The 27,827-nt window shown below is 39.2% G+C and overlaps 2 protein-coding genes across 2 annotated transcripts in view; one reads left to right on the top strand and one right to left on the bottom strand.

Moving 5' to 3' along the window:
- The first annotated feature begins 4 nt into the window (after positions 1 to 4).
- Positions 5 to 2,978, top strand: cebpd (CCAAT enhancer binding protein delta). The gene has a single exon (XM_083520725.1). The coding sequence runs from the start codon at positions 1,844 to 1,846 to the stop codon at positions 2,840 to 2,842; it is 999 nt and encodes a 332-aa protein (XP_083376851.1). The 5' UTR covers positions 5 to 1,843; the 3' UTR covers positions 2,843 to 2,978.
- Positions 2,979 to 3,171: 193 nt separating this feature from the next.
- Positions 3,172 to 27,827, bottom strand: part of spidr (scaffold protein involved in DNA repair) — a 37,285-nt gene continuing 12,629 nt past the window's right edge. Inside the window, exons 7-20 of the mRNA XM_083521301.1 lie at positions 27,224 to 27,324; positions 26,066 to 26,243; positions 16,682 to 16,880; positions 15,186 to 15,403; positions 10,319 to 10,477; positions 8,543 to 8,630; positions 8,043 to 8,165; positions 7,876 to 7,935; positions 6,682 to 6,883; positions 6,369 to 6,509; positions 4,844 to 4,937; positions 4,607 to 4,718; positions 4,324 to 4,374; positions 3,172 to 3,815 (exon numbers count right to left, since the gene is read on the bottom strand). Coding sequence (XP_083377427.1) covers positions 3,702 to 3,815; positions 4,324 to 4,374; positions 4,607 to 4,718; positions 4,844 to 4,937; positions 6,369 to 6,509; positions 6,682 to 6,883; positions 7,876 to 7,935; positions 8,043 to 8,165; positions 8,543 to 8,630; positions 10,319 to 10,477; positions 15,186 to 15,403; positions 16,682 to 16,880; positions 26,066 to 26,243; positions 27,224 to 27,324 — 1,840 coding nt within the window. The 3' untranslated portion in view covers positions 3,172 to 3,701. The remainder of the gene's footprint in view (positions 3,816 to 4,323; positions 4,375 to 4,606; positions 4,719 to 4,843; positions 4,938 to 6,368; positions 6,510 to 6,681; positions 6,884 to 7,875; positions 7,936 to 8,042; positions 8,166 to 8,542; positions 8,631 to 10,318; positions 10,478 to 15,185; positions 15,404 to 16,681; positions 16,881 to 26,065; positions 26,244 to 27,223; positions 27,325 to 27,827) is intronic.

The following is a 27,827-nucleotide window of genomic DNA, read 5'->3' on the forward strand; positions in this document are numbered from 1 at the left end:
TTTGTTATAGAGTCTTTTATTGTCGACAGAGCACAGGGTCCAAGTTGACTTTTTTCAGGGTTTTTTCACCCTAAGCTAAGCAAGTTGAGAACTAAACATAAACGTTAGTGATGTTTATGATTAGTGATGCAAAAATTCTACATTTGTGGACACACTGGCCCAGCATAGGTCTAAACTGAAATACCGCATTATAGGAGAATTAGCCATAAAAAAAATAAAAAAAATAAACCATGTCCTGGTGAATGGAAATGGGCTTGGTCTTGCGCTTTGGAATACAAAACAGCAATTCGTACATTTGCACGATCTCAAAATCGTTCAAAAATAAATTAAACAGTTGGCTGAGAGTTCATCTATGTCCACTAGGGGGCGTCCATAATGACGGCGAGGCAATAAAGAATGTTGAGAATAGAACATCCAGAATCCACTTGTTCCCGGCGTGAGGACACAATAAATGACTCACAAACGTGACTTTAAGTTTACTAGTTTTCTTCCATTGAATTTCAAGCCCAGATTATATCACCTTTGGTACCTTAAATATATCTGATGGCGGTAGTGAACCTTTTGTACCTTGAATGTGAAAAAATACACATTTTTAAACTTTTTTAAATGAAAAATCCTCTTGTATAATGGAAAAACTTTGCCATGCCTCCTCTAAAGCTTGACACCGGTGTGCTTCTTTGGTTTTTTAGATTTCTTTCCGGCTTTGCAATCCGGTTCATCCCAGAGCGTTTGTGATCGTATTTAGGTGTGGTGACTGAGGAGGCCATTCCGTGATCAAGAACACTCCAGCCGACTGTTTGCTCTCTAAATAACACTTACAGTGCTTAAACATACGCTTCGGCTCATTGTCTTACCGTGTGGGAAAGTTGGTTCCAATTAACGCAAGTCCAGATAGAATTGCGTGGAGTTGAATGGAATGGGAGCCATGTTGATTCAGTATTCCTTTCACCTGGAACAAGTCTCTAAACTCCAAAACATCCATGTTCGACTGTGAGACAGTCTGCTAACATCTTCACTCCTGTCCTTTATCTTGCTAAAGTTTTCTTTTCTTGATCCCCACAAAACTTCCATTCATTGTCCACTGTCCAATTCTTGTATGTTGTTTACTTAGTTTGTTGCATATGAAAAAGAGGCGCATGCATGTGTCTCAAAACCATTAAAAACAGTGTTATCAAACGTTTGTGTTACACCAGTAAATCATGCAGTGTAAAGGTACAAACTGTGTCTTCTTGATTATACCACATGCACCTTCCTGGATACATTTACATCAAAAAGCGATCATTTCAAATCGATTCCTCAGCATGCACAGCTTAATCCCGAGCTTCCTGGAATGGTAGCTGTAGTGTGCGTCTTTGGCCTAAATTGGTGCATAAAAAAAGTGTACATCTGAAGCTTTACTGCACACTCTGGTCTATTAATATGCACCTTAAAACAAAGATACTTGACTGACAAGTGAAGAAGTGAAGGAGACATACTAGAGGTCTGGAAAGGAGGCTGAAGCAGTTGGGAAAACGTATGTGGTGAAGCTCTAAAGCTTATAACTGGCTGTTTAAAGCTTTGTGAATAGAGGACATACACAACAAAGGTACGAACCTCAACTGTGATATGGAAAATTACAATATAAGCACTGTGTGTGTGTGTGTGTGTGTGTGTGTCTTTCCTGACAGTAACAAATAACTTGGTCGAAGTTGAATCGTAGTAATGTGGTGGGCGTGCGCGCGTGCTCCTCGCCTGCGAATGGGAATCCAGATCGATCCACGTGACTTACAACGGCAACGACTGGCTTCCCAAAGGGGGTGGTGAGGCCTTGACGTCAGCTGAAAGTGTGTATAAACTTTAGCCCATGCACAGGTTGCTTTTTAGAACGCATGAGAACCCCGTGGCGCGTGTGTCCCACCCAGCCATCCAGCAGCCCATCCACCGCGGATCGCACGAGTCTCTGGACCCCAGCAGGAGGTCGCAGTGCAGGTTTCTGAGTCGTTGCATGAAGAAGAAAAGCAGAGCTGCGTTCATGTGCGAGCCGTGCAGCCTGGACTCCGAGTGCGTGTCTCCACCATGCTACATGAGCTGGGCGATGGAGCCTACGAACTTCTACGACAGTAAGCTGACAGGGGGTGGAAAATGTCCCGAGGAGAGCGTCGGCATCATCACCCCCACGAGTAACACTGCTACTTCTACTACTACTAATAACAGCAGCAGCAGCAGCAGCAGCGCGAGCGTGGTGGAGCTGAGCAACGCGACAGCCATGTACGACGACGAGAGCGCGATCGACTTCAGCGCGTACATCGAATCCATGTCGTCTGCGCCCAACTTCGAGCTGTGCAACGACGAGCTCTTCGCCGACCTCTTCAACAGCGCCGTGAAGCAGGAGAAGCCCGAGTTCTACCACCAGCTCTCCGCGTTCAGCGCCTCTAAGGACCCGAGCATCGCGATCAAGCAGGAGACAGATTGGAGCGACAGCGACGCGCCGTCATCTCTGCCCTCGCAGATCGAGGCGTGCGCGCAGACGTCGGTGAGCATCCACACGGGACAGCCGACGCCCCCGAGCACGCCGGAGCCCTCGCTGTCTCCCTCGAGCCCCCCGCGCAGGACTCTCAAAGATAAGAGCAAGAAGTCGACGGACAGGTTCAGTCCGGAGTACCGGCAGCGCCGCGAGCGGAATAACATCGCCGTGCGCAAGAGCAGGGACAAGGCGAAGCGGCGCAACATGGAGATGCAGCAGAAGCTGCTTGAACTGAGCGCGGAGAACGAGCGCCTGCACAAGACCATAGATCAGCTCACGCGCGAGCTCACGAGCCTCAGACACGTCTTCAAACACCGCGAGACCCCCGGGATCCGGTGATCACCACTACCACCCACCAGCAGCGTCGTCATGCGCATATTGTTTTTTTTTCTATTATTGTTATTATTATTATTATTATTTTTGGAAAACATACCTCACATTCATGCACGACTCGAATACTCTGACTGTAGCTACACGTGCATTCAAATCATCAGAACTGAAAACTTTCGGGAATATTTTGTGAATATTATATATATATATATATATATATATATATATATATATATATATATATATATATATATATATATATATATATATATAATTTTTTTTTTTTTTTTTTAATTTCTTTTTGTATTCTAAATTATTACAGAAAAAAAGTCATATTATGGTACATGTTTTATAATTCCAAACTTTGTATTCTGAAGTTTGAACATTTTATATCAAGTCTGTAAAAAGACAGAACGAAAAAAGAAAAGACAACTGGAATATTGATAGAAATAAAAATGAAATAAGCTTAATATCAAAATCAGAGAGGGTCAGTGTGAATTGATGGAGGGAGGGAGGGCGTGTCCAATTTGACAATCATATCATTTAAATATGTAAATCTATAAATACAACAGTCTATTTTTGTTACTTTCATACAGCAGTCTACTTGTTTCTTCTTTTACTTTCGGCAGCAATGATGAGGATCCCCCCCCCCCCCCCAACCTGTGGCTTCCATGGCTAAACTGAGAACAAACCATTTTACCTTTAGACTAATCTGATCTTATATCTCATCACATCATATGATGGCATGGGTCATTAAACCACTCAGCTCGGTTTGTACCCAGATTTATTAGGCTGTTAAATTTTATATTCCCTTTGGTATACCAGACCGGTGAGAGTTGAGACACACAGATGTGTTAGTGATCCCAGGTCACAGAATGATCTCCTCCAAAGCCATCCAGAGCGTTGAAGAGCGGGCGACCACATGGATGAACGCGTTCAGAGGGCCGACGCTCTTGCCAAGCACCGCCTCCGCCTCGTAACCCTGTCAATCAAACGCGACAAGCGAGTAAATGCTAGGTGTATCTTCACTGCGTTGCTTAGTATTATTTACACCACAGTGCAGCGGAGTTCATGACTCTGACAGATTTTATAAATCACATTGATTCACCTTAACTCACTTGGTCTGATGCATTTCTATACTAACATCGCACACAGGGGCTTGAGTATGGTAGCAAAGGCAGTAGTTACTTTATTAGGAACATCTATAAACCTGGTCCATGCAATCATTCGAAGTTCTCGTAAACACTTTTTTTTTTTTTTTTTTGCAAAATTGATAAGCAGAAAGGCAACTCAACACCAGAATCTTGAGAATAAATGAACGAAAACAAAACGAACAAAAAAAAGTCTTGAACTTCATCCTCATGATTTCCGTTGGCATGTGACTGCTATTGTGTAAAAGTGTATAATTGAAATGTTCAGGTGTTCCAATTAAAGTGGCCCCTGAGTGTAACTTATCAGCAGAACAGGCACTCGTTTGACAGGAATCTCACCTCTGCATGTCCTGTCGAGTTTAGGAGGGACATGATGGATTTCTGCTGTAGCTGGTAAACACACACACACACACACGCGCAAAACTTTCATGTCACTTTCACAAAATAGTTTAGCACAATCTCAAACATCAAGCAACTAAAAATGTGCGATAGTAATCAGGTGCTGAAAAACACACTCTGCAAAGGCAGATGAGATTTCCTTCCTCCTTTAAACAGAGATAGAGGGTCTAATAAAAACCTGAACACATGTTTTCACACTAAATCTTTTACATTTACATCTCACCTTAATTTTGACAGTCCAGTGACTTGAGGGAGGACAGCTGAGAAACACCTCCAGCTGCATCTTTCTGCATGGCTTGTCCACGAGTCCACAAGCTACACATGAAAAGACGTCCCTGCAAAACAAGGCAATAATGACACTTTCAAAATAACACCTTCGGGAAAAGGAAAAAAAAACAAAAAAAAAACACTGTGGTATATCCCTGCTTTAATGCGATATGTACAATATAATGTAACTTACGGCTTATCTTCTGATGCCTCCAAGCAGTCGCCTCCACACTGACTGCAGGTTGGCCACGAGTAAGCAGAATTCTCATCGATGTCCATCACCACTCCTGTCAATACATACCAGACATTTAACACGCAAAATGCAAACAAGTACGAATAAACCAAAAGTTCGATTTGAGTGATTGTAGGTTCGGGGGTGGTGATTGGACTTTTGCAGTTGTAGCCCAGACTCAATGTCCATTCTGAGATGCTTTTCTGCTCAACATAGTTATATTAAGTGGTTATATGAGATACTGTAGGCTTCCTCTTAGCTCAGATCAGTCTGGTCTTCCCCCTCATCATCAAGGTGTTACTTCTCATCCATGAAAAACAACCCTTTCCATCCTCCATAACAGATCATGAAAACCGTTTGAACCATTGGAATAATTCCAAACCACAGCAACAAATTATATGGATGATATTTATTATACAGTCAATCCAGATAATTTGCGGGTTCTCAATAGGAGTCTAACGAACAGCAAGTCGCAGATTCTCTAAAAAAATGTCATCATTTAAAAAAAATATATTATTATTATTGTATTAAAGTGACAATGTCGAGATCAATTCACCGGGGTACCATAGTGGCTGCGGGTGGTCTTAGAACGTAGCCCCCGTGAGTTCAGGGGGTTCACTGTAAGTGACCACACCGTGATCCAAAGGGCTCCGTTGAGATGTAAAGAGAATGAATAAAATTTTTTTTTTGCTGCCGTAGTTTGAAGAACTGTACAGGTCTGTCTCAGCACCTGCACAAGCTGCAACCACTTCAAGACCAATGAATTAAAAATAAAAGGTTTCCCTGGAAAATACTCGACGGAAGGTCAGCGCATCTGTGCATGATCTAAAAAACCAAAAGGCCGTGGTGCAAAATGTAAAACATCACACGTGAATAAACAACAGATCGACCAGAATTGAGCCTTTTTAGAAGATCGTTTACGTCTTTTTATTATTTTTTAGACACATTGCTACTAAATTCTTGAACAGCATCTCTAAATGTATTTATAGCATTGTTTTTTTGTAGGAAATATGGTTTCTGTAGTAACAGCTCATCCACAGGAACAGGAACCAAACTTGTTCCAGCAAGACAGTGCCCCCGTGCACAAAGGTAAGATTTCTTCTACATGAAGAAATGGTTATTATGGGTTGGAGTGGAAGATATTGAGTGGCCACGCCCTTGTGGTTGAATGATCACAAATCTCCACAAGCACAATCCAAACTGGAGCATCTTCCTCGAAGAGTGGAGGTTATTAGACCTGCAAACGGAGACTAAATGTGGAATGGGACGTTCAAAAGCTCAAAAAGCACATACTAATCTTATGGTATATACAAAATCTCACAAAAGTGTGTGAACCCCTCACATTTCAGCAACCAGTTTAGTGTATTTCCTCAAGGGACATTAAAATATATCCACGTTTCATTTCTATAGTAGTCAATGTGCAGGAACTGATACCAAGAAAGAAACCTGTATATGAGAGTATATGAGATGGTGAGAATGTACCTACCTGTAACAGTGCAAAGTGAGCAGGACGGGCTCTCGGCGCTCAGCTGATCCAGAACAACAGACTGGGGTGAAGGTATATCCTGATGTTGTAATAGTTCCAAGTCTAGTTGAACCACAGACTCCCCTGTGATGATTATCTTACCTTAAAAACAGATCACATTATTAACGGTTTTGTCATCGACTGCTGATTCATTACAAATAAATCAAAAAATGCTGTAGCGACAAAAGACAAAAGTTATCGAGAACTAATCGAGCTCCGCTTCATCACATCACCCTGTTTGTTATTTATGTTCCAGTATTAATACACGGCTCACCCTGCTCTATTACAGCGTCTGTAAAAACGAATCTCGGCCTGAACTGGGGTGACGGTGCGGCGATGGCTTGAAGGACTGATGGCTGGAGTAGGGACGTGGAATTCACATATACGGGTAGAGTCCGTCTAACGCCTTCTGACCTCTGCTCATCCTGCAGGCTGGCGTCTGTCACAAACAGTAAGAGGTCCTTCTCTTCTTTACCCTGCAGAAGGTGCAGAACCGAAAGAAAAACGGAATTGGAAGATACTCGGAAAATATCAAATCAAAGCATTAACACAAAACAGGTGCACACAGTTACATAACACACCACTGACAGGACGATAATCCATGACACACTGTAGTTCAAATGAACACTTGAACAACACTCAGCACTGGGTAGCAGAGACAGTTTAAGGTATTGTTCTCCAGGTAATCGTCTCGTGTTTCTATACTGTTATAATAGGCGTGGTTAGCAGATATTTAACAACAGTTGTGCCAGTATACAGTCTGTGTGTCTTGCTGATATAACACTATAACAACCTTATAGTAAGCAGAGAGCAAAAACACCTTATCTTTCCAAAAAAAAAAAAAAAAAAAAAAAAAGCTTATATCTTTCAGTGCCCTCCAATTTTGTTATCTCAAATGAAAAATGGCTTGACAGGAAACAGTAAAAGTAGGGAGAAGGCAGAAAAACAAACCAAAGAGATTTTTTTCTTTTTTCCTTCGAAACCTGATTTTGAAAAGTAAAACAGTGTAGTGGTATTCATCAAATCATGTTCTTTACATTTTACATATTTATTACATCATTTCATTTGTTTTAATTAACTTTAACAACTGGTGCTTGGCCCCCTAATAATAATAATAATGACTGTTACATGGCAACGTTCATTTGTTTGGTCTTCTCCGCCGAAGATAGCTAAATATTATATCTCTCTTTTTTTTTTTTAAAAAACAACTCCACAGTACTTGCTTGTTACACACAAATGCATTTTGAAAAGGTACAACGCTCCAATAGATCTTTAGAGATTACACAGGCATTACAAACTGACCCATGAAACACTAAGCACTGGTCAGTTTTACCTCAAGCCATTGAGAAGAGAAATATGCTGACTTTCTCTTTTTTTTTTTTTTTTTTATTTAAGCACACATTCCTCTGTTCAGGCAACCTAGGACACATGGTCAAAATATAATAAAGAAAGGATAGCAGGAACTGACCTGTTTTCTTGTATAAATCAAAGTACACTTGAAGCTGCACCGCTGATTCACATGCTCATTCTAAAAGATGAAAAAAAAAAAAATTTAAATTTATTAAATGAATAAATCTATATGTCTGAACTAATAAACAAATGAGTACAAAGTGAATTTGAAGTGACATAAGAAACCTGCAAGATTTCTCTGAGGGTCTGTATTAAAGGAGGGCGGTACAACGGCGAGCTGCATTTAGGGGACACGGTGTCTCGCTGTCCCGCAAGTCTGTAACAGAATCTCGGTGCTGCGACTTTAACCTACACGAACGTCACAATTTATGAGATTAGTCATCTTGCATGAAGTTATAAAAAAAATTAATAAATAAAATCACATTTTGTATTTATGCAGAAAGACAGCATCAAGGTGTCTAATGAATTCTTGATTCTGATTGGTCAGAAATTTCTGGCTGTTTCGCGCCAGGCTACATCACACAACGAAGTTTTTGAGGCACTGCAACGCTAAAACAAATCATACCCAAGTTTAACCTCTGACACTGGAGACTCCTTCCATAACGGTTGAGCAAATGTAGCATGCACACTACCATACTTTCTGACCAATCAGAATTGAGAAGTCTGAGGTATAATTGTTCAAGACATTTGTACAATGTAAGATATTGGTATGACACTACACCTACAGTCTGACAGCATGAACCTTCTCCAGGAACCTGCAGAGGAACCGCAGGAGGCCATAAACTGTCAATCAAACTGAAGAGCTGAGAACATCTGAAGAGAGAGAGAGAGAGAGAGAGAGAGAGAGAGAGAGAGAGAGAGAGAGAGAGAGAGGGGAGATCACCCTTTAGAGAAGATTCATGCAAATAATTAACAAATGAAAAGCAGCATGGTAACTTCATAAAATCGTGTTTGATTCTGAAACTGAATTTTCTGAAGTCTTTGTAAACCCCTTCAAGCTGCCGAACAATAAACAAATCTGAAACGAGTGCGCCTTAAAAAGGCAGTCGAGACAAATCAGAGGTGTGAACGTGTTAGCGTGTTGTTTTTTCTTAGCCTCATTTAGTTTGAAACCCAGCCAACACGCACTGGCGAAAACAAGAGGCAAGTGTGGGATCCGTTAAACCTGCAAGAAGATGCCCGCGTCGTTACTATTTCGCTTCCTGAAACAAACCCAAACCCTAGACTTTCTTCTTGTTCGACTTATTACAATACATTTTTTAAAGATCGTTCTCTTTTACCTCCTGGTCTTTTTGATTTAAGCTTGCTTTCATATTCTAAGACAAATGGAAAGTGGGGAAAAAATGCAAACATATGCAACTAATAGAGGCAAAACACAAGTAGGGGTCTTAGATTACTTGTGAGATAAAAAGTACAGGGGCTAACAAGACAACTCTAATAAAACACGAATTATGAGGCAGTGTTCGGTAGAAACGCAGAGCCTGAGTTGCTCTGATACATGACAACAGTTTACCGTGTGCAGCTGTGGGACTTGGAGTCCCTAAGACTGTGTGTGTGTGTGTGTGTGTGTGTGTGTGTGTGTGTGTGTGTGTGTGTGTGTGTGTGTGTGTGTGTGTGTGTCTGTCTGTCTGTCTGTACAAGCATGGACGTATTGTTCAGAACCAGTTCCACAGCCAAAGCTAGCTCGTACTTGACCTGCTCGACTGCTTCTTCCAGTCCAGCCTGATGCAGCAGTCGAAGTGCTGAGATGAGGATAGGGACAAAGGAGACCTTTTTTAAAGGGGGCCAACCAATTTACCTAAAAGGTTTTTAAAAGGTTTTTTTTATGAATAATCTGGGAGGCATGGTGATATTTTGGATTTGGGCTTTGAGAGAAATAAACAAACTTTGCAGTGAGCTGCTCAAAGAAAATCTATGACAAGGTGATGTGACAATGTGACAAAGTGCAGTTAAAAAGTGTTCTATATTATAGAAAATTGGATTTATGGATCCATATTGGAAAAAGATGGAGCAGATTTTAGGGCATGGCATGTGGGGCATTGAGATTATTTAGCTTTAAGAGCATTGGTGAGATCAGGCACTAGTAATGGGTGAGAAGGTCTGGAGTGCAGTCACTATTACATTATATCTCCAAAGGTGTTTAAAGAGTTTCTGTTCAGGACGCTCGAGTTCTTCTACGCCAAACTTAAAGCATATCTCGAAGGGGCTCACAGTGCAGCAGGGCACTGTCAAGCTGGAACAGGTTCGGGTCTCTCAATTCCAGTGAAAATTGCAATTCTACAGTGTACAACGACATTCAGGACACGTCTGCATTTCCAAATTTGTGGCAACGGCTTGAGAAAGAAGCACACAGGTGGAACGCACAAGTGTCCACATACTTATAGCTGTATAGTGTAAGCTGATTTGCTACCTTTAAGCAGTATTTTTTTTTTTCCAAACAACATTTTTTTTTATTATTTATTGCATCAAATAACAATCCTGTATGGCATTGTGGTGGTCACCTCTCACGAGTTAGGCGCCGGATCACCTTCAGACCCTGCAGCAGACACGCTTTTCCCAGCATCTGCTTCGTGAAGTCGTTTTGCTCCTCTTCCGAAGACGCGCACTGCATCTCCACTTCACTGAACATACCGTACACATCCTGCACCAGCAAACAACACCTGAGAAGAGAAAAGGCAGAAAGTAAGAGAGTGAACGTATATGATCAGAACGTATATGTTCGGGTTTGCTGTCCTGTTGAGAGATGAATCTCCTCCAAGTTTCCTTGCAGACACAAACAGAATTCCCTCCAGTGTTGCCCTGAATGGGGCTTCATCCATTTTGCCCTCAACCTTGACCAGTTTTCCAGTCCCTGCTGATAAAAAATCACAATATAATGTGAACAGCACCATACTTCAGTGTGAGAATAATATGTTCTTAGGTGCCAGAACAGAGTATTTTGTGCTAAGGCTGAACATACGAGCAATTTTAAGTCGCCTCACAGCATCCTAATTGAATCCAGATCCACCAAAATAAACAAAAAAAAGTTCATACTTATGCAATGAACTGAAATCATTTCGTTGAAGAAAAAAAAAAAAATACGTACATGACTCCTGAGCAAACATCATCCTTTTCACGCTGGTTAATATTAAAGTGTTTACGCTGGCGAAAGCATACGTGCAGAAGTAGAGCGAACGAGCGACGTGTTCTATAAACAGAAAAAAAAGAGCTGCTTCACCTTAGGACGCTGTTCTGGATGGTAAAACTGAGATTCGAACGAGTTCATAAAAACATTGTGTTGAGGAGGGGAAACTGTGTGGGAGTATGAAAGAGGCCTGATTATGACATTTGATACATGTTTATATAGGTTTCATTTCTGGATCACAAACACAATCATGGCATGCTGTGACCAGACTGGGAACGAGCTCTGCTGTAACGTTTATAACAGAGATGTAACAATGTAAGAGTTCTGCGATCCAGGGAAGTGAATCGGACAGAGAATCTGAGAAACTGATCGTAGCTGAAGTGAGCGATGGAGTTAAATGGTTCGAGTGTTGTGAGGCTTGTTTGGGCTTGTGCGTGTGTAACTCGAGAACTTAGAAGGTGACGGAGCAAAACCACATGCTCAGACCAGGTTGACAAACATCTACTACCTACTCTGGTGGATGAAGCAGTCAACGACTGTGCCATTCAATGTGAATGCTGCCATTGGCCACCTTCAGGAATTTGCTATTGTGAGTAATCACAAGAATTCACAGCAATGTGGGGGCACTTACTGGAACTGCACACCATTGAGCTTGTTCGACACATACACACACACACACACGCGTGCACACACACAACCCCACCGAGACTAGCCCTCCCCATAAGAATGCTCCAAAGCACACAGATTGGCTGAAACAAAGTAGGCGGGATTCCTTCCGCCACAGATTTTACCAATGAGGACGTGGTTTGTGATAAACAGGTTTGTAATCAGACACCTCAAGCACATTTTGTTCTAACTTCTTTTTTGAAAACATCCCCTCCTCTCCACTCCTCTATTCGAACCGAGAGCGTCTTCTGCTTGTTTATGCTCCACGGACCTTTTACTGGAACTAAATATTGTCTTGGAGTGAAAACAAATCCTGATTATTCTCAGGAAGTGGGATTCAGTGAAGCATAAAAAAAGAAAAAAAAGAAAAGTGAGTGTGTGAAAACTCACTAAAATCAAGGTGGGCTTCCTAAAGCATGAAGCATTGGAAGTGCTGCTTCTACGAAAAGTATGCTAAACTTATTAGACCCTAAATCTATGTTACCAAACATCTCGAAGGAGTCTTCCATTGTGTTTAGAGTGTGTATGTTGATGAAGATACCGCAAGACAGCACAAGAAAGTTAAAAACAGTTAACTGAAACGGTTGGAAATTTACAGAATGCAACCGAAACTTGGAACGCTGGTGACCTGCTATACTATCCAGATGATCGTTTCACTCGATAACAAACACTAATTTGTGCAGTCCAAACGTGGGAGGGGTTTTACTTTTTTTTTTTTTTACATGGAATAAACAAAAAGGAAGTGACAAAAGAGCAGAAATCCAGTTCTGACGTGTGCCAGGCTGCCCAATCTGGAGCCAGGGTATGTCTCAGCCGATGAGCTTGTTGTTTAACTGTGTGCTCATTCCTACTTGAATATAAACATTATCATCACTACCATCGAGAGGTCATGTCCGGGCTCGCTCGCTGTTCCATATGGTGTTCTATCCTGAGATGTACACAAAACACGATGTGATGTGCGCCAAAGTTATGTGTTTACAACCTGCTAGAGCAACTGACCAGGATCCAGTTACTGGAGGCAGTCAAATGACTCTCTCCAACTGTTACTCTTTCTAGGGTTCTTTCTTTCTGCATTTGGTGTGTCTAGCCATGTGCTTTTTTCTGCACGTGCATCCCAGCCTATTCGGTCAACAATCTCGACCCACTGCTGTTGCTCAGCAGGTCAACAGGACTGTTGACAGAAAAGAATCTTACAGTAAGCAAATCATGATGGACATTTTTTTTTTTCCAGATACGTGGAGCACGAGAAAAAAAAAAATCGAGGCCGAAGTCCAGCATCACATGACGTTACTTATTAATAGGTAATTGCTGATCTGTATTTATTGATCAGTAACTGGCCACCTGCCAGTTCCCGTCCCCCATCCAGCTAACAAATTAAACTAAAACTCACACACTCACCCAAATGTGTCATTGAACTGTACAACCTGAACTCAACACACACTCATTACTCATCTCAATCCATTCCACCACCATTTCTTTATTATTATTTATACTTAACCACATTACACCATTTATATGCTGTTTTGTTTTTGCACCTCTCGACTGCTGCCACTGCTGTTTTTGCACTGCATTGTGTTTGTTTACATATACTAATTGCACAGTACTGTACATTCAGAGTATACAGTAGGGTTACTGGTCGGCGCTAACCTGTGTTATGTGTATCTGTCCTACACTGTCTTGTGTTGTCTGTCTGTATGGCACTCTATGGCACTTTATGTAGCTCTTTGTTGTGTAGTGTAGCACCAGGGTTTTGGAGGAACGTTGTCTCGTTTTTACTGTTTACTGTGGACCACTGTGTAAAGCCTCTCGACTTGACTTAAAGAGGGTTAAATGCTAATATGTGCTTCTTCTGAGACATATTTTTAAGCTGCTGCTCATTTTGTGCTAAAAGGCAGAGTAACCCAGTCAGAGGAAAGTGCTATTTGTTTTCTTCCAAATACATGATCTCATAGGCAGCCACCACTGGCTTGTGTCTCTCTTAATGATGGAGCAGAAAAAAAAAGTGTCCCATTCGGCAAACACAGTCAATTTTTTGCTTTTTTGGCATTATCGTGAGTCGAACTCGTCCAATTTGAACGTGAAGTTGCACGAATCAGCAACAGCTGCTTCTCCATTTTTTTATTGGCCAAGGAATCCAACGATCTGTTTTCTATTGGTTCGCAATCCCAAGGTTGATGATATAATTCTCGGATATAAAGTTAAAGGTAAAAAAGTAATCGCTGTACACTTTACCTTCTTCGATGCATAATGATTTATATTTGCCACCTATTTTTAAACTATTTGCAACCTAAGCATTTGTTAGATCATCTGAAAACGCCTGGAGCCTTGGCACCACCACAGACTGAGTAATTACCTGTGAATCACTAAAACAGCATACTGCATTCACCGCTGCAATATCATAACTATACACCGTTAGGGTTTGAATATGAAGGATCCACAAACCTCGGTCTGCAGTCCAGATATGCTTGTAGCGCTTGGAAAAATACGAAATCCATTTAATGAATATAATTTATCGGTTGCAACGGTTTATCGTGCAACAAATACAGCTATTTATTTTGAACAAAATATCCTAATGATATTTTTGCGCTTTTTTTTCTCGTGTTGTTACTATTTTTAAATCAAGCTTACCGCAAATAACGGCTGTACGGTGATTACACAACAGTCTCTCTACAGGCGGTTCTGCCAGGAAATTAGCGACCTCTCAATTACAATCACAAGCATTTTACAGCTAAGTAATAATCCTCCTAAAGCACTATTTTTAGAACCGGACCAGCCCTTGTATACAACCTGCTGTTTTTCTCTGGAAAAACGGCCAAATAGATCCTAGTTTCACTGAATCACTGCTTTTGGTAAGTATTTGGTCAACAAGAAGTTATGAGAGACAATCAAATACTAAGGCCAAGAACATGACATAGAGCACTGTATAAAAAAAAATAACCCTAAGCAGTCAAGATTTTCTTTTTTCCAATTCTCCAAGGATATCTGATAAAGGATACACCCAACACACTCATCAAATATTGGGTGTGTTTCATGAGGAAAGTGCTTTTGCACTTCCAAAAGAACAGTCCTCTGGCGATAGTGCATCTTACGCTACCACAATATTGTTCTATGCCATTCTGTAAAAAAAAAAAAAAAAAAAAAAGACAAAAAAGTTTCAATAAAGAACATTTAATGTATTCCAATACGCTTCCACTCCACCGGTGTTTAAATCCACAACAGCTTTTTAAACACTTCCTGCAGTGACAAAATGGTGGATGCATCGTTGGAAATCTTCAGAATATTAGCTCATGTAGTTCAAATGACTAAAAAGTGTCTCCAGTTGGGAGCCATCAAAAGGAAAGGAAAAAAAAAAAAAAAAAAAAAAAAAAAAAGACCAGAGTGATTTCACAGTATATTAATGTTACAATATCAGATTATTTTTCATTAAAAAAAAAAAACTATTTACATGGACAGAACAATATTTACTCCTGTATATATCGTTACCTAAAAGTAAGCCGAGAAGTGTTCGAGATATGGAGGGTTCAGTCACAAATTATTTCTTTACATGTTTTATGGCAGTGACTTAAAAAGTACCATACCTGCCAACGTGTTGCTGCTGCGCTCTTCCAGAGCGGCATTTGCTAAGAGTCGGATGTCTGGGTAAGCTTGTGTGTAGCATCTGTGTGACAGAGTAGAAATAGATCCTCTGGACCACCACTTCCACAGGCCCACATACAGTCGCTGATGTCCCACAAGCCTCCAAAGCCTCCAACAGAGACTCAAACACATTTCCTGCATCCCCATGGGTCTGTGTATACTATACAAACATTAAAAACAGTAAAAGGATCATGTAAGATTTATTGAAATTCGTTGAGATCATCGCTGAGCTGCTAATCAAGGATTAAGTATGAATCCAAAAAAGGCTAAGCTATGACTAGACTAGGTTTCCACATGTGCGATTTGATGTCCAGCTACAAGCCGATATCCTTCTTCTGATAAATCCATAGTCCCAACAAGTCTAAAGCTGCTACCATCAGTCCTAAAGTACAGCAGATGTCAAAACCACACATGGCAGCCTTCCTGCAACTGACTGGCAAGCAGAATTAAGTCTTTTATTCACAGATAAAATGGAGAGGTTCAGTAAATCTAGGGTCATGCCAATAAATAGTGTCAGGCTTTGAAAAACTTCTCCCTGATTTCACTATACACCAATTTTTCTTTAGGAGGGAGGATGCACTGTGCAAGGCCTGCTTTCCTTTTATGCTAATTTTCTCATGGCAAGGGATATCAGTTGAGGTAGCGCTGCTTGCATACACCATGATACCAGCGGTGCTAAGGAATCCCAAAGAGCAGGATTTTTGGAACGAAATAAGCAAAGTGCAGACCCATCAATGTGAACCATTTGTGTGATTGAATTGCTTGAACTACACATGTAACCTGTAGAACAAAAATAAATAAATAAATGTTAAAAAATGGTTGTTTGGGACCTATATAGAATCGAACCATGTCAAGTTGGAACAATAAATCGGTTTAATATATTTCCATGTTTTCAACTGTGGGACCCACCTTTTTTTTTTTTTTTTTTTTTTTAAGCAAGAAGAAACAAGCAACAGAACAAGAACTTGGTTGAAGTTCGGCGAAGGCGGCCCCACGTCACACCGACATCACGGACCTTGATATTTCCCTCGTAAGGGACCCCCAGAGCATAGAGGGTTAAGGGCCTTGCTCAAGGGCCCAAGAGTGGCAGCTTGGCGATACTGGGGCTTGAACCCCAGACCTTCCGATCGGCAACCCAGCGCCTTAACCGCTGGAGCCACCACTCCCCCCCTGATTGAAAAATGTGCACTCTTATTACCAGAGGAGAAAAAAAAAGAAAAAAGCAGCAAGATAAGGGACTCAGACAAGGAGGTATCATGGTGTAGCTTTTTACCTTAGTATTAAATCATCATTAAGGGCTAAATCCTTGCCTTCCAAATCCAACTTGAAAATAAATCTCATCATGAATTCAATAGAGGCAGCAATGAACTTTCAACAAACGTGAGAGGACACGCCTGTTAGATATATTCACATAGCTACAAAAAGACAAATAGCGCACCTGTTTATTAGAGGCGGATGTCGGAGTAGAATTCTCTTCACTTTTCCATAGGCACCTGGTTAAAGGATATGGTTTGGCCTTCTCCTTGAGGCACAGAAGCTTTACACTGTTGTCCTGCTTTTCGTCCCCCACCACTTTCTGGCTGAAATGTGTGTTGAGAATGATGGGATAGTTCTCACCGTCAACAGTCAGACTTTGCCTGTAGCAGGAAAAAAGTAAGAAAACCAATAGCAGGAACAGTAAGATATACCACTATTACTAAAGTTTGAGAACATTTTTGTGAACTTTTGTGTGAAAAAATGTATTTGGGGCGAACTATATAGTTATGATTGTCCATCTTACGCATCTAGGCTTTGATAGACCACAGGATGCATAAAAATCTAGCTGTACTAGGTACAAAAAAAAGGTCAAATGTAGGAAAATGTGCCTGAAATACTTTTATTCAGTCACTGAGACATACAGAAATGAATTAGTTAAGAGTTAATCCACTAACACATTTTGCTATTTATTGTCTAAATAAGAACAAGGACATTATCAGGATGAAAGTCATGGTCATCGTGACATCCTTTTCCTCTTCTTTTTTTTATTTTATTTTTAAACGAACTAGGGTTCTAGTTTGTGTGTGTATATATAATATATATGAATAAATATATTAATAACAAATAGATGTATATATAGGGGCTAAAACGATTCCTCGAGTAGTCCGAATACAAAAAAATTGTTTGAGGGAAATTATTTTCATTGTTCATTATTAATTTGTTTAGTCCACATGGAGCAAAGTGCATCATCGTGGACAATTATTACTGACGCACCACCCGCTAAACTCTGAAGCGCTCTGGACACACAGAAACACAGAAGACGCTGCAGAATAAAAAATATGGAGAAATGGTTCATACGTAAGCCAGTTTCCGCCACGTTCAAAAAAAGTTTGCCAGATTTAGACTTTTTTCCTTGCAATTCTGACTTTCCTTTTCTTGTCAATATGGTAGCATCACCCCCTCTGTAGTGCCAGAAAGCTTTACACACTGAAAATTAAATGTAAAACAATCATTAGGATCACATGGTATCAAACTAAGCATCTGATCTCTGGAGAGAACTCTGTCTAACAATTAGCTCTGGAGGAGACGGGAAAAGACACTTAAAGCAGAAGAACCTCGTTCATACACCAACAGCTTCAAACTTCAACCCGACAATATGGTTACCGGTAGACGCACCGGAAATGTTGGATGTTTGCGAGAAAAATAGTCAGAATTGTTAAAAATAAATAAACATTTAGATGTGGCGGAAACGGGCTTCTATATGATTCATGCCAAAGAAAACGACAGAAAGTTTGGGATCAATTCAAACTAAAACATAAAGAAAACACAGTACAGTGCATTTTATTTATTTATTTATTTTAAGTAATCTGATTTATTTTTATATTTTTATTTTTTATTTGTATTTGCACGTTGATTTAATATGGCAATTAAATGCAGTAAATGTGTTTAGTTTTCACAGATATTCTTGTATGCAATTTCAGCAATAAAATGGGTCTCTTAAAATTACCAAGTAATTTGTTTCCTTTTTAGAAAACATCTTATTTTCTCTTGTATATTTATTATTGCTCTTTAATAAAAAAAAATAATAAAAAAATGTAAAGTACTTCTTAACCGATTACTCGATAACTAAAATAATATATATTAGGAGTGTAACGGTAGAATAGAATAGAATAGAATAGCCTTTATTTGTCACATATACATTACAGCACAGTGAAATTTGTTCTTCGCATATCCCAGCTTGTTTAGAAGCTGGGGTCAGAGCGCAGGGTCGGCCATGATACGGCACCCCTGGAGCATAGAGGGTTAAGGGCCTTGCTCAAGGGCCCAAGAGTGCCAGCTTGGCGATACCGGGGCTTGAACCCCTGACCTTATGATCAGTAACCCAGAGCCTTAACCACTGGACCACCACTGCCCTATACATGGTATAGACACGAAACACATATTCAAACCAAATTGTATCAGTACAGGCTTTTAGTTAATGCAATCATTTTAATGTGCAGAAAATAGTTACAATCGGAGTTCCCTCAGGAACATAGTAACTGGCAGACTGCAAGTTTGATTAGAGTCTGCCTCATACACAACACTGCCAAAACATACACAACACTGCCAAAGGGATAAATATATATATATATATATATATATATATATATATATATATATATATATATAATTAGAGTTATTGCAGTGTCACTGTGGCTACTCACATTGTAACAAATACTTCCTGTTTCAAGTGTTTCTCTTACAGACTCTTAGTTGCTTTGAAGCATTTCTCGAATAACAGTATGGTTTTATGTCGAGAAAGAGCACCACAGACGCAATATTTGCTTTGAGAATGTTGATGGAGAAGTAAAGAGAAGGTCAGAAGGAGTTGCATTTTGTGTTTGTGGATTTAGAGAAAGCGTACGACAGAGTGCAGAGAGAGGAGTTGTGGTATTGTATGAGGAAGTCAGGTGTGTCAGAGAAGTATGTGAGGGTGGTGCATGACATGTATGAGGACAGTGTGAAAGCAGTGAAATGTGCAGTAGGATCGACAGACTGGTTCAAGGTGGAGGTTGGACTGCATCAAGGATCAGCTCTGAGCCCTTTCCTGTTTGCAGTGGTGTTGGACAGGTTGAAGGATGAGGTCAGACAGGAGTCTCCATGGACTGTGATGTTTGCGGAAGATATTGTGATTTGTGGTGAGAGTAGAGAGCAGGTTAAGAAGAGCCTGGAGAGGTGCAGGTACACACTGGAGAGAAAAAGAATGAAAGTCAGTAGGAGTAAGACAGAGTACATGTGTGTGAATGAGAGGGAGGGCAGTGGAGTGGTGCGGTTGCAGGGAGAAGAAGTGGTGAAGGTGAAGAAGTTTAGGTACCTGGAATCAACAGTGCAAAGTAATGAAGAGTGTGTTAGAGAAGTGAAGAAAAGACTGCAGGCAGGGTGGAGTGGGTGGAGAAGAGTGATAGCAGGAGTGATTTGTGATAGTAGGGTATCTGCAAGAGTGAAAGGGGAAGTTTATAGGACTGTGGTGAGACCTGCAATTTTGTATGGTTTAGAGACAAAAAGTAAAAGACAGGAGGTGGAGCTGGAGGTAGCAGAGCTGAAAATGTTGAGGTTTTGTTGGGAGTGACGACGATAGACAGGATTGGAAATGAGTTTTGAAGACAAGGTGAGGTAGGCAAGATTGAGATGGTTTGGACATGTGCAGAGGAGGGACATGAGGTATATCGGCAAAAGAATGCTGAGGATGAAGCCACCAGGAAGGAGAAAAAGAGGAAGACCAAGGAGGAGGTGAATGGATGTAGTGAGGGAAGATATGCAGGTAGTTGGGTTGAAAGAGGCAGATGTAGAGGACAGGTGGGTATGGAGACGGATGATCTGCTGTGGCGCCCCCTAATGGGAGCAGCCTCAAGAGGAAGAAGAACTGCTGTAATACAAGATACAATAGATGCAATAAATAGAACATGTTTACATGACGTACAGCTGTTATCACTTAGGGTGCACAAAATGTTGTTATTTAGACATTAGCGGCTGTATGTCGAGTTATTTTTAGAGGACAGTAAGTCTATACTGCTATATGGCACATTGACTACTCTAAAATATATTTTATATATACAGAAGCTCCCCACTTCACGAACATTCAATTTCGAGTCCAAACAATTCAAAACAGAGAAGAGCCGCCGTGAGCTGGCCGTCCAACAGTAACGGGTCTACATGATGCGCACTGGACTAGGCCTAACAATAAAAGTGATTTTTTTTTTTATTTTTTTTTTTTTATTAATATAAAAAAAATTCATACAGTATTTCGATAATTGTAATATATTTTATTGTTTATTTGATAATATTTATAGCTCTTACAACATTAGGAGATATGCATAGTCAATAACGAACACAGTAACAATTTTCGGAAAGATTTCATGGTACGAACAGTTGTTTGGAACCTAACTATCATTAGGTGGGGAGCGTCTGTATATATATATATATATATATATATATATATATATATATATATATATATATATATATATATATCACAATACAATGTGTAACATGTTATGTAATGGAGAAATGCTCAATACTGAGAAGAATCTAAGCCAAATCTAGGCTCTGAGTGGGAAACAAGACACCACACAGATAACGTTTTGCTAACTGATCAAGATTTCTTTTTCCACTCCAGCAAAAAAAAAAAAAAAAAAAAAAAAAAAAAACACCCTATGAGATACTTACTCTCCAGAATGCAGCTTATGGGGTCAGAGACAATTTTAATTGGGCAAGGAAAACAAACACAAATCTCAACAATGCATTGTTTTGTCAATTTGATATGTCATTTTGTGACTGATTTACTTTAAGTAGACCTGACTCATTTTGTACACATCAACAAGATACCTCTGGTTTCCTGTCTGTACAAGCCGAGGCCTGCTCTGTCCGCCTTATATGATGCACTAGGCAAAATAACCATATTGGTACGTCATGACTCTAGCAGGTCCTGGGATAGAGCTGAGTGTGGTTGTGTTTTTTTTTTTTTTTTTTGGATTCTCTGTGAACTGAATAAACCACAGACTGAACAGGGAAGCTGGATAGCAGCCAAGCAAAGGCAAGTTTACACAGGAGAGGTGGAGCCGCTCGCCTGCTCAGCAGAGACACATAACCATTCCCTGAGCGCAAAGTCCATTCTCTTATCAGTTTATTAGCTAAACCATTCCAAACAATAGAAGAATAGACCTGGTTGTAAAATAACCAGGAAAGTTAGTGATTTATAATTGTTTTTTATTTTTTTATAATTTGTTACACACACATACATACAAACATACATACATATATATATATATATATATATATATATATATATATATATATATATATATATATATATATATATATAAATATAAATATATATAAATATAAATATAAATTTAAGGGCTGTTAAAATGAATTGAAAAAAATAAATATTTGAACAGACCCAAATTTATTAACGTGCGATTAATGTAGCGTGCATTTCTGTATGATTTTTAATAAAATATAAATAAATAAATATAAAAGGCAAAATTAAAGCCTTCAACGCAACACACATTTATTCACGACATCCTTTCTTAACTCAGATAAAAAAAAAAAATATTTTTGTTTGTAAATATTTGTTTTACTGATGCACCAGGTCTCAAATCAAGCAAAAAAAAACCCCCACAAAAACACAAAAAGAAACCAATTCGCCATGATGCACACATCCAGCAAATTACCTTGTGGCATTTTTCCTCATAACGCTGTAACAAACTTAAATTACTCTGTCTTTTTTGATCGTACAAATAAGAGCATTTCATCCTTCTAATCTGTAAAGGGTCTACTTTTATTTCTCTACAGTCATAATGACAACAGAACGCCTCCTTTTGTAAAATAAGAAATAAACAGGGCGTGTGCTCTGCCATCTCCGTCATCTCTCTTCACAGACACAAATAAAACAACCTGAATCTCAGTGAATACTTGACTCACAGACATAATACATATGTATAGAAACTTGAAATGTCTAAATGTTTAAATAAATCAATTCACATCGAAAAAAAAAAAAATATTCTCTCATTATGTAATGTGTATAAAAGTTAGAAGAGGTCAAATTATTCTGGTATCGCCTTATTATCAGTCAGACTGACAACCCTAATATTTACACACACATACACACTCGATACTCATAGGGGTTACGTTCTATGCCCCCTCACGAGTAACAAAACATTGTGAGGTTTTGACTCTCTCCTTTTGAAGGTTTCTTTTTCAAGGGGAATTGTACATGTACTGTACTGTAAACTAAACAAAAATGTGTGTTGTATTAATGATTTTTTTCTTTTTATGAAATATTATGAAATATTTTATATATTATTAAACCAAGCAGGCATTTTATTTACAACTGTTAAAAATGTAATCAATTTCATGTTTTGCATTTCTTTCCCCCAACCGCAAAATATTAATTATTAAAAACCGAGGTACATACCGAACCATGAATTTTTTTTGTTCCCGACATCTCGAATATATAATAATAATATATATATATATAACACAATATAAAACATTGGTAATAGTGGTAACACACACACACATATACACACACACACACACACACACACACACACACACACACACACACACACACACACACACACACACACACACACATATATATATATATATATATATATATATATATATATATATATATATATATATATATATATATATATATATATATGTGTGTGTGTGTTACCACTATTACCAATGTTTTATATTGTGTTATATATATATATATATATATATATATATATATATATATATATATATATATATATATATATATATATATATATCGATGTGATGCATTGATTTAAAAAAGTGTACTTCGGTAACAAGTTGTCCTTTGTATCGTGATGCATTGTTTTTAACAGTTTTGCATCTGTAAAAACGGTTTATTTATATATAATTATTAGTAGATGCGCTATACTTTTATTATTTAGAACCAATAATCTGTGACCAATATTTTACATGTAGATGTCTCGTTCTAAACAGTTTCTCATGCACGTTCTCTCTCAGCATCACTGCTGCTACATGAATATGATCACAACACTACAAAGACCCGGGCGTGTCCTCAGAGTCACACAGAATACAGATTAACATGGCAGAGGTAGAACTGCGTCTTCCTGGACACACAACAGGAAAAGAATTCTGTCTTTTTCTGTAATTATGGGTGAATCATATCGCATTGGCAGCTGCTTCATATGCATCTTTAATGTATTGTATTGTAGGCTATGCATCGGCCTCAGTTAAGTAGATGCACATCCCTAATTAATAAGTAAATTAAGTTCTTACAGCACAACCCCAGCAACTCAAAACAAAATCTAATAATTTAACTGTATGTTTATTCTGTGCATCTGAAATGTTGGAATAAAAAAAATGATGAAACAGATATATTAGTGTGTGCTTTTAAAAAGCGTTTAATATGTAAAGAGTTGGACTATGAACAAAAGATGATAAATCTACATAAAGTTCACAAAGAAATGCTGCTTTATGGTATTCATATACAGAAAGAAAAAACATTCTATCACTTACAGAGACTAATAAACGAATTTCAATTACAGAACATCAATTGAAAGTTATATCTCGAAATTTAACAGAGAAAGCTGACTGTGCTTCAGTGTACGAGTGAAGGCGTGATCCACGTGTTCACAGTCACCTGCGTTTCCGGCCCAGCCTGTGTGTGTTAAGGAGTGGTGCACTTTAGTCACTTACATCGCACACAGTGTGCTAGAACAGCACTGGCACTGAGACAGCACGCTCATGCGGGTGATCGGGAAAAACCCAGCACAATGTCACATATGAATTATGAGACTGATTATTCTGCATTCATGTCTATACACATTATACTCATGATTAGCATGATTAGCAGGCCTGACAATCCTGTGGATCAGAGGTGAACCACAGGGCACGTTTCAGCAAGTCGCAGTTTTAGCATGCTGGTGAAAGGGGGTGTGCCGGTGAGGGAGTGGTGAGATATTGGGGTGAGAATTTACATAACTGTATCAGGCCTGCAAACTTGTACACTTTTTGCACGAGAGCGCTGCGATGTAACATAAGAGAACGCTGGAGCTGGAAATTCTCGAAAAAAAAGTGTGTGTGTAATAAACATCACGTAAGACAATCAAATTTCACACAGCTGTTTCGAACTCTTATAACCACTCTCGCCCCCTGGAAGCCCTTCCCCCCATTTTCCTCCATTTCACACCAGTAATATTCTAGTCCGGGTTCACACGTACAATAACATCTAGCCGTGTTCGTGTCATTGAGCTCACATTTGACAAGTACATTGATTACATTGAAGCATTGATTAATATCATTAGGGAGAGAGATTTACATATAAATGGACCTGAAATGATGGAGGTATTGGGGGTACATGCTTTTATGGTCCGTATAGGAGAGATTTTCAGAATAATTCACTTAAAATTAATCACTTTTCTAAGTTAGAAAGTGAAGTCCACGTATGTTACTGTATTACAGTATTAACCAAGCGGTTGTGGAATGGTGTCGACACAACGAAAGTGTGCAAGAACACATTTATAGAAAATTCTAGGTGTATTTCTCTTTACTCGTTCATCTGAGAGAGGGCTGTTTTTGACCAGGAGATGGTAAAAAGCGGCGAGGCTTTTAAGGTGGACATACATAGCTGTCAGTCATCCCAGATTCGAATTTTGACTGGCTAATCTGTCACTTTTATTGCAGAACACCGAATGCTGACCCCGTGCTAGCATACTTCGGTGTTAAAAATGCGAATCTCCTATGTAAAAGTGGAAATTCCTTTTAAACATGTGCTTCCAAATGTCTGCTAAAGCTCAGAGGTCAAAGGTGATGTCAAACTGTTGGACTTTCCTCTCAGCTCAGTCGTTCAATAACACTATGTCCTGCACATGTTTGTAATTTATTTTCCTGCCACCAGCCAGAGCCAGGGGTGATCCGCTCCGCCTTGACACAAGAACGAAAGAAAGAAGGAAATAGGAGAAAAAGGATCCAGCTGTGTTTTTCCCTTTGGCTTGCTGGAAATGAGCAAAGAGCTGCCAGGAAGAGGAATGCAGGCCGTTCCCTAGAGCTGAACAATGACGTGGGCGCAGTGTGTGGGAGAGAGGGAGAGAGAGAAAGAGAAAGAAAGCAAGTCGATCCAGTGTTGGCTGAGTATCTACTCCCCTCACAGCTGTAGTCCAGCTAGGCCTTTCCCGTTCCCCACCCCCACCCTCAAGAAAAAAAAAAAGAATCAGATCTTATCTGATTCTATGTAAGCCACAGAGTTATATCTGTAAAATCATCACAATGTGACACTCAACTGCACCACAACTCATATGTACTAGAGTGTGAACACTGTGATGGCCAAGTATTAAATTAGATCACTATATGAGTTTTTTGTTTGTTTTTTTGGTAACTTTCTCTATTGTCCAAATGCTCATCCATAAATATATTTTTGCTGAAGGTTTTCCAGTGAAGGTAAAGATTTTGTGGCTAAAGAAGAGTTTTGATCTATACCTTATACAGCATTATATATAATAATTATATTATATTATATATAATAATATATATAATATACATGCACCTTTGCATTTCCATAATGCATTTAATGTACATACATATGTATATTTGTTTATATCATTTATTTATATACATTGCTATTTGCACTTCTGGTCAAATGCATTTCATTGGCCCTGTACTTGTACTCTGACAATAACAAAGTTCAATCTAATCTTATAGAATCCGATCTGATTTTTGACAGGAGACTCCTTCTATAGGGTGTAATGATTTTTTTCTAGATCTTCTTTGAATAGAGCAGACCTAAAGGGAGAAATCTTACCATGGTGGATGAACGTGGATGGTGTCTCCTGTGCTGGGTGCCAGCTGATTGGCCGTTTCCTTGCTGAACAGAGCAACGCTCATCCCCCTGTCAGGGTGTCTATGGCACAGGGCAGCCCGCATTCCGCAAACCTCCTGCACTTTATGAACATGGAGAACCAGTACACCAGGTCTCTCCTCTGACACGACACAATAACAAACAAGAAAAAACAACAAATCGGTCAAGAAATCGATTTTATATTTTACTCATTTTTACAATTACAAAGTAAGTAAAAATGCACCATTCACACTATCCAGTCACTGATAATTTTCTAATCACAGCATGGCACATGGCTAACTATTGACAGATCAGGAATCTTCCAGCTTCCAACAAATATCCTGGAATAATTGTTTTTTTTGTTTTTTAAAATAACATCGGTGCATAAAAATTTGTCGAAATGTTAAAATCATGTTACTGTTTATGGCAGTAAACAGCTTCTGATATATTTCAGTCTGAAATATGTGTGTGTAAGGGGGAACCATCCTCCCACACAATAACTACTGCTTCATATTCACCTTTGAACTCTACAGGACGTCTTATCTACCATCATTCTTCATTTTCCACCAATTTTCTTTGACACCCACCCCCACATATACACACACACTCAAAAGCCAGAGTGGGGTATAAACACAGAAAAATCGTTATACCATGGAAAACAAAAACGGAAAAAAGATGTATTTGATTTTTGTAGTTTCCTGTAACCACGACATGTTAAGTTCGGTTATGAACAGCAATATATTGCAGCTACAGTAAAGTTTACACCTTATCATGTATTAAAAGTCGCCAGAAAACTGGAACGCTTCTGGTTTTGCAATCAAATCCATCAAACAGAGAGGAGCCATAAAAATGTAAAACCTGAATAAAGTCTGTTTGAGGCGGACAATAAAAAAAAAAGTTTTTGTCTTGAAATGCAAAATATATGACTAATTAAACGTTACTGTTCTCTATAATAAACCGCATTGGCTTAAATGAAATGTCATCAATTTATATATATTATTGTAAAAACAAAACTTTTCTAGATTTCAGCAAAAGTGACATCTGATGGGTTTTCCCACCTTAACACAAATAATGTCATTATCTGTGTGCTTGTGTGTGTGTGTGTGTGTGTGTGTTTTATACCTGTTCCTGTGGCAAAGCCAGATACAGGCTGGTGCCTCCAGAAGCTTATAGCTGACCTTTGTCGGCACTGAAGTCTATTCAATCTCTCAGCCAGTCCCTGACTATAAAGATGCAAAAAGAAAAGCAGCTTCACAAATGTATAATCGCCAGACTACTCACACATGTGCAGGATTTAATTTAGCTTCTACACATGTAACATCGATGTCAGCACCTAAAGACTGCTTTCGTAATTAAAAACACTGTTCGCAATCATTCCAATGATCCCGTTTCACCTCAGAAGTTGACGGGATTTTAATTGAAAGCCGTGTTATTTACAGACGTCTCCAGCTAAATAAATCAGAGCGTGAAAATAATTAAACAAACCAAACCCATAATTCGTACTTGGAACATTTCATTTCCTGGCCTATACCAAATGATATAGGCTTACCAACCATAGACAATTCATGAAGGCTGGTTTTTCAGATCATTTACATAAAATGGAAAAAAAAAAAAAAAAAAAAAAAAAAAAAAACACAAGTGTGAACAAGTTGTTTTTTTGGGTTTTTCCCCCCTGATCATTTCATTTAAATAAACAATGTGCTTGCCAGGTCAATCTGACCTTGGC

This window comes from Silurus aristotelis (assembly GCF_946808225.1).
Source record: "Silurus aristotelis genome assembly, chromosome: 1".
Taxonomy (NCBI): domain Eukaryota; kingdom Metazoa; phylum Chordata; class Actinopteri; order Siluriformes; family Siluridae; genus Silurus; species Silurus aristotelis.

Bases quoted from the DNA above. Each gene is read 5' to 3' on its own strand.
- cebpd (XM_083520725.1), top strand. From the start codon at position 1,844: ATGCACAGGTTGCTTTTTAGAACGCATGAGAACCCCGTGGCGCGTGTG.